Source organism: Populus trichocarpa, chromosome 16 (genome assembly GCF_000002775.5).
Source record: "Populus trichocarpa isolate Nisqually-1 chromosome 16, P.trichocarpa_v4.1, whole genome shotgun sequence".
Taxonomy (NCBI): Eukaryota; Viridiplantae; Streptophyta; class Magnoliopsida; order Malpighiales; family Salicaceae; genus Populus; species Populus trichocarpa.
Genome location: NC_037300.2, coordinates 6,387,865 through 6,397,927, shown reverse-complemented (window position 1 = coordinate 6,397,927; position 10,063 = coordinate 6,387,865). Strand labels below are relative to the sequence as shown.

Here is a 10,063-nt window from a genome sequence, read left to right as displayed (position 1 = left end):
AAAAGTTATGTTTTTTCAATGTGGGATAAAAGACTTTTTTAGTTTAAATACTTTAACTTAAAAGCTTAACATAATATCTTTTTAATGTGGGATAAAAAACTTTTTAAAATATTATTTTAAACTTCATAATATGTATAATCTATATTTACATGGATTTTTTCATATGAAATATTAAAACTTTAATTTTTTTAATTTTTTCAGGTTAATCCGGGTTGACTCGAGTTGATCCGGGTTGACCCATAAAACCCGGAACCCGGTCCCTTGACCGGGTCAACCCCGGTTTAATAACTATGCCCCTAACCAGTACTTTGACCGGTAATAAAAAAATTAAACAATTCAAAGAGAATCTCCCACAAATTTATTACCCCTTATATACCCGTTCCTCTTCTTTCTCAGGCTCATACTACTACATCTAGCAAAGTAACAAACATCTTCCAATCCACTCCAAATAGCCGAACCCTCTCTCTTTCTCCAACTTTCACATCTCTTTACTCTCTCAATGGCAACCAAAACAGATAATCCTTCAACCGCCGCCGTTGAAGATAACCCTAGCGAAACCCTAGACACGGCAGTCCTTGATTCTACCAAGCCAGATCGAGGCGAAGATTCTACCAACACCGCATCATCCACCGTTGAGTTAGCTACCGAAGGGCCTAAGAAGGACTCCGAGAACTCAAAGAGCGCTGCACCGGTCACCGACATCGAGAAGAAGATCCGCCGTGCTGAACGTTTTGGAATTACTGTTCAGCTTTCTGAGCAAGAGAAACGCAATTCTCGTGCTGAAAGGTATAAAATATATTTTTCTTCGTGTTTTAGGTTTATTAGTTTTCATTTACTATTTTGAACTTTGCAATTAGGGTTTTAAATTTCTTTCCTCTTTTTTTTCGCTTGGATTAGCGGACCTTGATTCAAAGTTACATACATAATACATGATTTAAGTTATTCTGTGTTGTTGTGGATTTTTTGGCCCAAAGTTTAGATTACATACGCGTTGTTCTAGTGTTCTTTTGGGAGCTTAACTGGTATTTTGAAAAGTAGAGGGTATATTATTTTTGGGAATGAAAACCGTAACTTCGCTTCTTTAATGGTCGAGAGACTGATCTTGAGTTGTTTAGAAAGGTGTGCATTTGGCTTGATCTGTTATAGTATTTATAATACAAAGTTAATAGTTGGAGTCCATAAAGCAAGTCATGGGGAACTTTGTTTCAACATTTGCATGCATTTGCAACTGCTTCGGCCCTGGTGATTCCAGCATGAGTCTCTGAAGGAGTTTATGCTTTGGTGTGTATGCTTGTGCTTATGTGCAAGTGCAAATGCTTATGTGCAAGTGAAAATGTGTGCGTTTGTGGGAAGGTGTTGTATGGATCAAATGATTTTCTAGGTGCCCATGGGATTTTTCCCATGGAAATGTCTGAAGAACTTGATTTCCGTTTTCTTTTCACTAACTGAAACTTTCATCGGTGAACCTATCATGCTGTAGGTTTGGCACTAGCACGGGCACGGGCACCGGCACCGGCTCTACAGCACAGGGGTCAGAGTCAGACTCGGTGAAGAAATCAGAGGAGCTAAAGAGGAAGGCTAGAGCAGAGAGGTGTTATTCCATGTCGCATCCTGGTGTTAAATAGCTTTAGTTGAATTGCCCTTGTTTTTCAGTTTACTGTTCTCACAAGTTAGTCCTAAAACTTATTATTTTGTTTCTTCAGGTTTGGGATTCCTGTACCACCTGCAGCTAGTGATGAGGAGGCAAAGAAGAAATCTCGTCTTGAAAAATTCACACCGGCTGCTAAATCAAATACCCTGGAAGATGACAAAAGGAAGGCGAGGGCTCTCAGGTATGTTTAACTGCAAACTGCTCTGAGTTGTTCAGAATTTAAAATGCTCGTGATTCATAAGAACCATGACTAACATGCTACTCCATGCTTCCAGGTTCTCACAAAGTTCATCTGGTTCTCTATCCATAAATGGCAAGGGGGATCTTGAGCCAGTGAGACCTTCTTTCATGGATTACTGCTCCTTTTTATTTGAAAGGATAAATTGTTATTTATATTTATATTATTTCTCAGTACTGAACTTTTTTTGTTTTTTTCTCTTGCTTTCTGCAATCAGAAGGCAGCTATTGCAGGTGAGGCTGGTGGAGGGTCTTGAATTGACATCTCCTTTACTAGTTCTTAGGTATTATTTGAGATTTTATTTTCTAATTCTCAGCTATTAATTTTTTTGAGAGAATAATTGTTAAGTATTTTTTTTTAAATATGTTTTGCATTGGAAGTTAACCTCGTATTGACTTGAATTGACATTTTATCTGTGATCAGTTGTTGAGTCATGTTTATTTAGGTTTTAATTTTGCTAGTTCACTCAATCTTAATTTTTGTTCTGCTGTTTGTTTTGGCAGGTTTAGTGTTCTAACATGAGATTCTCCTAGTGGTTTCTATCCGCCTTTTCATTTTTCAACAAAAGAACTCCCAGATGCAGCACTCTTCATTCTCAGAGAAATCTCTTGAAGGCATTTGACATGATTTTGGCACCTTCTGTTTCATATTAGCTTTTGGTGTTGTTTTCTTGGGGCTTAGAGGAATCAACAACGCCTTCGAGTGTTCACTTTTCTTGAAATCTTCTAAAAGTATCAGAAGTACTGAATTTTGAATCTAGGAAAAATGTTAATGTTTTAGCCTATTCAAAGAAAGTATCTAGTGATCTTTTTTCCATTGGACAAATTCTCCGTGACAAGGACATGTCGCTAGTGTCTCATATATTCATGAAACTGCATGTTCATGATCCAATATTATTAGTATTGACTAGATGCTGTGTGTTGCATTGTGTCATTCATGACCTCGAGATTTCCAACATGTTTCTTACTTCATTAGGAAATGGGGATGATTCTTAGGACTTCATAAGTGATCCAGAGAATGGGCAGTTATGAATAAGATTACATGGGAAGTCTTATTTTTGTTTAGGCATATGTCCATGGATTGCTATTTGGCAGTCACGGAAGCCTATAACCAAAGCAAACCAACATGGGTAAGTCTGCTCTTTTGAATTGAAACATTTGAGAAAGGCTGCATTCTTTTTATTGTCATATAAAGCATGCATATGTTTTCATCCTTTTTAGACGCAAGTGAACTAGAATCAGTTTTTTTTCTTAAATTTGTTTCCTTTTCATTTATATATTCATCCAATGACCATGCATTAGAACATGTTTACACGAAACTACAAAGTCTTCTGATGTGTAAGATCAGGAGACAGATGCATGCGGTACTTACTGCTGCCGTTCAACTGTGGATCATGAGGTGTGTATGTCCAAAACTGTCATATTTGACATTTGGTTTGAACATGTTGAAGGTAAAGTTTTTAGAGTATGTCAGAGAGTTGTGCTTACAGGTTGATAGTGGGCTATAAAAGGAAATGTTTTCTAGTAATTGATTCAGAATTTCTGATACTCTTTCTGGTATTTTGAGATCAGTGAACGCTTCAAAGGTGTTATTGATTTTTAGGCCTCACGATGAATTGCTCTGCAAGGTAGGCTACTGGGAATGGAGGATATCTTGATATTGGGTTGCTGATTTAAGTGTGTTTCCTTTTATAATTTTAGTTTTGAGTATGACATGATTACAAATTGTGTAAACACTGCATCTGAAGTTCTTGTAATTGATGTTGGAAAGACCAGGTAACATGATTGGGAGAATCTGTAGAATATGTTCTTCTTGTTGTTTTCTTCATTTTGTTCCCTTAGTATGTTTGCAACATCTTCTATATATATTTGGTGGTGATTTCTTTTGCTGGTTGTGAGAAACTATTTCTTACTCCAATTTTTCCATGCATTTTCCAAAGTATAAAAAATTTCCAAAAATATATTCAATCCATTTCATAATTTTCTATATTTTTATTTATTTATTTTATTTTGTGTGACAAGATAAAAAAAAAAAAAACAGAAAAAATAATAAAAAGAACAAAAAAATAGGGAGTGAAATGGGAGGAAATAAAAGAAAGGACTAGGATGACTGAGAACTAAATAATATAAGAGATCATAATATAAGAGGAAATCATATAAGAAAAATATAAATAGAGATGACTCAGCGGTGGAAGAGACTTGTTTCCTTTCTTTGCACCAGGGTTCAAGTTTCATCGTGCACGCCTGTTACTCCTGCGGTGTTTTACATGCTCACTGGGCTTGCATGATGTTTAGTGGGTTCGGGGATTACTTGTGGTGTATGTAAGCTGGTCCGGACACCTTCTCAGAAAGATATAAAGAAAGATATGATCAGTGGGTTACTAAAAAGAAAGATATGATCAGTGGAATATATATTTTGTGTGTAGCTTAAAACAACTGCTTGGCATTCTAAAAGGGAGGAGATTGAACTCAGGGAGAGCAAGCAGCAACCTTTCTGCAAAGCTTGAACGTGTATTTTACAATATTGAATGAGTTAGCTTAAAACAATACTTAAAAAGTGAGCGACTTTCAGGAATTCTGATGGAATGGCTTTGTATGAGATGGCACTCTTGTTCTAGTTTCTCTGAGTTGCCATATTCTAAATGGTTCTCATTGTAATAGTTCCTCATTAATAAAATGGTTGATACGCTAAAAGGAAAAAAAAGGAGGAGACAGTGATTCGAATAGGTCTAAAGAAGTGCAATAACAGTAACTAAAAAATTAAAAAAAAAAAAAAACTGGGGTTTGTAATGATACTTTATTGTTCAATGAATTACCTTTATTATTTTTATTTTTATTTTTATTTTTTATCATTTTATTTATTCAATTTTATCCTCAAATATTTTTTTTTTATTTTTTGATTTAATACTTTTGTGACTTAATTTCAAGAAATAAAGTTCTAGATTATAGTAGAAAGATAAAATTAAAAGAAAAAACACCGTAAAAAATGAAGAAAATTTGTACACGGTCTCAAAGTTCTTATAATTTTTATTTTGATTTGAAAATTTATTTTATTAATTTTTAATTCCTTGATTTGAGAGATAAAAAAGAAATTCGTTGAAAAATAATAAAAGAAAGAAGAAGTCGTTAGTTAGCCAAATTTTAACTACTAAAAAGAGGATTTTTATGTCAATAGGTCCCTCTTTTCTAGAGGAGGTCAATAATAAAGATAATTTTATTTTTCTAAAATGGGTTTTTTTTTAGGTTTTTTTTTCAAGGAGTTTTTAGATAAAACAAAATTGAAAATTGGTTTTTGATTTCTAAAAATAGAACCTTTATTTTTTGACAGTGACAGGTCATCTACCACTATAGAAGACCTGTCACCTGCCAAAAAAAAACCAAGAGCGGATGAGCTTTTTTCTTAAGGCCGACCACTAAATGCCTAACCTATTTTATTATTATTTTGACTATTGCTTGAAATTTTTTTACTTAATACCTTCTTCTTTTTTTGTGTATTTTTTTACTTTGCATTAATTTTCTTAGTTAAATTTTAATTAATACTCTCTCTAATATTTTAAATTTCTTGTTCATCGATTTGAAATAGTAGTTATTTAAAAAAAAATTATTTTTTTTCTTATAATGTTTCAAAGAGATTATTCTAGTTTTTCTTTTAATTTTTTTCTTTTATATGTCATATAAATATTCATGATGTATTTATAAAATAAAAACCAATCATGATAAGAAAAATAACCTTTAAGATAAAAAAAGACCCCATAAATTAAAAAAAAAAGTCATGATTAAATATTTACATACTCATATATTCTTTTCTTTTAGGAGGAAGATTGACCTTTTATTTTAGCTTTTAAATAATATTAACAACTCTTTTTTATATTATCGGTTCATTAATTTTTTATTGAAATTTAAATTAATATTTGCTTTCTCTCCATTTTTTTAATTTTTAATTCATCTTATTTAAATATTATTTATTTTTTAATTATTTTATATTTATAAAATATTTCAAAGAGATTATTATAATTTATATTTAGTTTTTTTCTTTTATATTAGTTATAAATAGAATTTATTTGCATGATGAATTTATAAAATAAAAATAATTTGTTCTTGTTAAGAAAAAATAACTTTTAAGATAAAACAATAACAACACATAAATTAGAAAGATAATTCAAGGCTAAATATTTGCATTGTCAATTGTCTTTTTATTTGGAAAGATTACCTTTCCATTTAAGTTTTAATTAACATTAAAAAATTAAAAACTCTTTCATATATATATATATATATATATATATATATATATATGTGTGTGTGTGTGTGTAAGAGTTTTGTGTTTCTTAATTAAAAAAAAATCTTTATAAATTAACTTGAAATCTTATATGAAATGTCAATAGCATGTTCACAAAAATATACTTATAAATTTTAATTAAAAAAATCATGATATTTTAAAACATGTCTATTACATTAACAAATTTTTTTATTATATTCAGAATTATCTTGAAATTCTATGGGCAACTTCGTGGTGGTGATAAAACGAGTCCATAAACATATATGATTTAGCTTCATTTTAAACTTTCCCGGTTGCATTTAACTGCAGGTTATGTATTTAACAGATCTGTTTTCAGCCAAAAGTTCCAAAATGTTTTTGGCTTGTCAATTGGGGTTAACAGCCAGACATCCTTTGAAGAGTGATGTTCATTGACATTGTGAGCCCCACCATTTGGGGTCTCAAGAAACAGGATGTCTTTCACAATCTTCCAGCAATAATCTAAAGATGGGGATGGAGAGATCAAACACTAGAATCTTGCCTCTGAGTCAGATATAGTGGCTTCCTCCTCTTATCGATAAGGGATGGCCACCGATGGAACTTCTACTGATCAAATGAGAATCTATATACACAACTATGACACTAATATCATCATGAAAATGTCTCCGGACGCCTCGTTCAATCCTTTTCAAATCTGTGTACCTCATCTCTCTTTTCTTTGCAGCTTTCCGAAGGGCAGCTTTGACAAGCATCTTGGCAATTCCCTGCATCGTAGAGATGGAAAAGGAATCAAGTTAATGCTTTGAAACAGCCACACCTTCACTTATGGGCCTATTATGGAAAATTGCAATGATCATGACAGTTCATTACTACAACGCGTTGTTAATTTGGAAATTATAAACTATACAACGGTGGAAGAAAACAAATGCTGTCTAACTGTAAGAACAACCAATATTGGTTTGTGATGGAAACTTGAATCAGAAAAAGCAAGAATCTAGGTACAGTTACTTCTGGTCAGTTGGCAGAAAATTTGAGGTAATTACAGTTTAAAGACTATCAATCACTGCATCGTTGATATGCGAACTGCTGGATAAACAGCAGTCAAGATGATTGAACAGGTTTACACATGATGTCATGGAGAGAATGGGATGAGCTTACCTTCCGGGGGAAATTTTGGACAATGTCAACAGCCTCCTGATTGCTAAGATGCTCCCATAGACCATCAGAAGCAAATATGAGGAATCGATCTCCTGGTTGGAGTTTGCGCACTAGTATTTCTGGCTCTGGATTTAGGATTGGCTTGTGGAAAGGTTCGGGCAGTCTAAACTTTGGTTGTAGAGGCTCTCGGTTGAACTCTGACTTCTTAAGATAGGCATCTCCTATGGATCTTGAAACCTGCAAGGATAAATGTCAGCAAATGGAAAATGTTTACCTAAAACTGCTTAGCCATTCAGATTGTTAAGTTCTCATGAAAGGAAATAACAGAACATAGTAACCTTCTAGTTACATATTTATGAAACAAAAATTAAATCAATTTTCTAATGAGCACAACGCTATGGATAGCAGAGCATTTTCCCCCTTCTTCATGCGTTTTCCTAAACACGCTGAAACCTCATGCGTTGAGCAACACTCAAACCGCATTTTAGCACAAAGTTCAACTGATATAAACCTTCTCCAATCAGTCAGGTGTATAGAAAAGAAAATGCAAGGAAATTACCTGTATGATGCCCTTCACGCGCCAAACTTTGTGCTTCTGCACAACAATCTGTGAATCATTGGGATGCAGACACCGGAGTTCATTTCTCACAGTTTCTATATTAGCATTGTGCTCCGTAGATAATTGTAATGCTGTAACTTCCCTGGTTCCTCTTTCTGCTCTTCCTAAAACCACTCGGGAGTCTCCTGCATTTGCAATATATAACAATCCATTGCATATGACTCCCACCAAACAACATGATCCAACAGATGCCATATGGGGCTTACTAAGCCACTGCTTTTTCACAAGTGAAAGAAAACCCTCTTCTGTAGATGCAAAAGCCTTCTTGATAGTAATTTCCGATACATCTTGTTGCTCAGAAACAATTTCTGCATCACAAACAAACAGAAAGTTAGCAGCATTAAACATCTGCCTATCCAATAGAAAGATAGCTACATCGTGTAGGAAACAGGGCATCTATTACTGATCAATGCTTTAAGCCAGTTGAGAAGTTAAATATAGATTCATACAAAATAGATCCAACAGAAAGAATAACAACTAAACTTTTACAGAAACGAAACATTGATCCTTAGCCCATCCACTTGGTGTGCACATGAGTCCCTTTAACGTTTAAGATTAAAAGTGTCCAAGCAAATAGTAAAATTAGCAAAACAATGAAGCTGGAAACATACTTTTGAAATTGGAGAAAACGTTGTGGTTGATAAACTTTGAAGCCTCAGTTCCTCCATGTCCATCATATACTCCAACAAAAGTCCCCTGTGGACCTGAATTAGTTGAACTCAAAGGCCCTGATTCAAGTTGGCTTTGATCCTCCATCAAGCTATTGGCTTGAATTACAGCCATCGAGAACTCTCCATAAACATGGTTCCCCAAATTCTTGTACCACAACAACCCATCAACCTTCTCAGTGGCATCATCCTCCACACAAGGTCTCCAACAAGGTTTAACCATTTTGAAGAGATCACTTAGACCACAACCACAAGCAACCAACTTTATAATAGTAGTATTACTTACTTTCACATTATCCAAATGAACCAGGAACCAATATATTCACAAGACTAAATCTGAAATCCAGTTCCTGCTGATGCTCCAATCTTACAGTCCCAGCTCTTGAAACTATATAGCCACAGAACTCAAGACACCATTAATAAGTACAATTATCATGTAAAGACCAAAAGGGCATGGGCTAAATTAATTGAAAAGAGTATAACGAGACAAGGAGGCAATTGTTTTTAAGTGAGTTCAGAGAATATAGAGATGTGCTGGTGCCATGTACCTTGAATCTGGGTTAAGTATGTTTGGTTCTTTCATGTGTGCCATATTTCAAGAAACAGACTTAGCTGGAAAAGAACACATGGATTTGGTAGTGGCAGAGTTTGGTCTGAAATCAGAGAGATCAAAGGGAGCAATGGATAAGAGAAGGGGTTTTTGGAGTTTTTTGACAGAAGATCTTCAGTTTTGTTGTCAGATGAGATTCAAGGATGGGAAATAAAGAGATTTTAAATTACAATTCCTGACATCATTGTTCTTTCTTTCTTTCACTTGGGTTCTCTACTTCTCCCTTTTTTCTTTGGTGGTCTAGTGGTGCTAACCCTCCCCCCAAGGTTTCCCATTCCATGGCCGAGATTCTCAGTTTTCTATTCATTGCAATTCATAAGCAATAACACACTGTTTTAGGTGCTCTTATTGCTCCATTTTAGGCTTCCACTTCTTGTTTTCCTAGTTAAGCTGAAAACATTGAGCTGAGATGTTTTTACTAAATTCATGATTTTGGAATATTGAGCTGCCCTTTGTTTTCCCTTTGCGCTCCCTTATCTCTTAGGGCATCTGTAATGTGGGAGGCAAAAGAAAAGTCAAAGCTAGTAAAAAAATGAACTAAATAAGTGTATCTACGTGGAAAGAAATGACTTTAAATTCTTCGAAGAAAAAATAAATCACTTTCTTCTCTTTTTTTAATACAATTTGCTCTTCAAATTATTATTTTTTCATTGAAGTACACCGAAAAATATATATTTATATTATTTAAAATATCATATTAATATTTTGGGACTTCAAAATAACATCTTGCCTTGAAGATGCTCTTAGCTATTAAAAATTAAATCTTTTGATAATTTACAAAATTAAAAATCAAATATCATAAATTAAGTAAATTAAAATAAATTCTAAAACTTATGGCAAAAACATTGTGATGTATATAGTGAAT

The 10,063-nt window shown here is 33.7% G+C and overlaps 2 protein-coding genes across 3 annotated transcripts; one reads left to right on the top strand and one right to left on the bottom strand.

Moving 5' to 3' along the window:
* The first annotated feature begins 371 nt into the window (after positions 1-371).
* LOC7465286 (protein MODIFIER OF SNC1 11) lies at positions 372-3,775 on the top strand. Its single transcript, XM_002323407.3, has 6 exons — positions 372-786; positions 1,481-1,591; positions 1,704-1,832; positions 1,927-1,984; positions 2,107-2,172; positions 2,393-3,775. Exons 1-5 carry the CDS (start codon positions 500-502, stop codon positions 2,143-2,145), a joined length of 624 nt encoding a protein of 207 aa, XP_002323443.2. The 5' UTR covers positions 372-499; the 3' UTR covers positions 2,146-2,172; positions 2,393-3,775.
* Positions 3,776-6,553: 2,778 nt separating this feature from the next.
* Positions 6,554-9,654, bottom strand: LOC18106202 (probable protein phosphatase 2C 38). 2 transcript variants are annotated; one of them, XM_024587333.2, is made up of 5 exons: positions 9,137-9,654; positions 8,532-8,976; positions 7,861-8,228; positions 7,302-7,538; positions 6,554-6,907 (listed from the first exon to the last, which is right to left on the bottom strand). In XM_024587333.2, the coding sequence occupies exons 2-5, from the start codon at positions 8,809-8,811 to the stop codon at positions 6,692-6,694; spliced, it is 1,101 nt and encodes a 366-aa protein (XP_024443101.1). In that variant the 5' UTR covers positions 8,812-8,976; positions 9,137-9,654; the 3' UTR covers positions 6,554-6,691. The 2 variants fall into 2 exon arrangements, with proteins under 2 accessions (XP_024443101.1, XP_006373848.1); XM_006373786.3 differs by having other exon boundaries at positions 8,532-9,654.
* Positions 9,655-10,063: the final 409 nt, after the last annotated feature.

Bases quoted from the DNA above. Each gene is read 5' to 3' on its own strand.
- LOC18106202 (XM_006373786.3), bottom strand. From the start codon at position 8,811: ATGGTTAAACCTTGTTGGAGACCTTGTGTGGAGGATGATGCCACTGAG. The intron at 7,539-7,860 runs GTAATTTCCTTG...TTATCCTTGCAG, and splicing joins GCGTGAAGGGCATCATACAG to GTTTCAAGATCCATAGGAGA. The intron at 6,908-7,301 runs GTAAGCTCATCC...TCTACGATGCAG, and splicing joins TCCAAAATTTCCCCCGGAAG to GGAATTGCCAAGATGCTTGT.
- LOC7465286 (XM_002323407.3), top strand. From the start codon at position 500: ATGGCAACCAAAACAGATAATCCTTCAACCGCCGCCGTTGAAGATAAC. The intron at 1,833-1,926 runs GTATGTTTAACT...CCATGCTTCCAG, and splicing joins AGGAAGGCGAGGGCTCTCAG to GTTCTCACAAAGTTCATCTG. The intron at 1,985-2,106 runs GTGAGACCTTCT...TTCTGCAATCAG, and splicing joins GCAAGGGGGATCTTGAGCCA to AAGGCAGCTATTGCAGGTGA.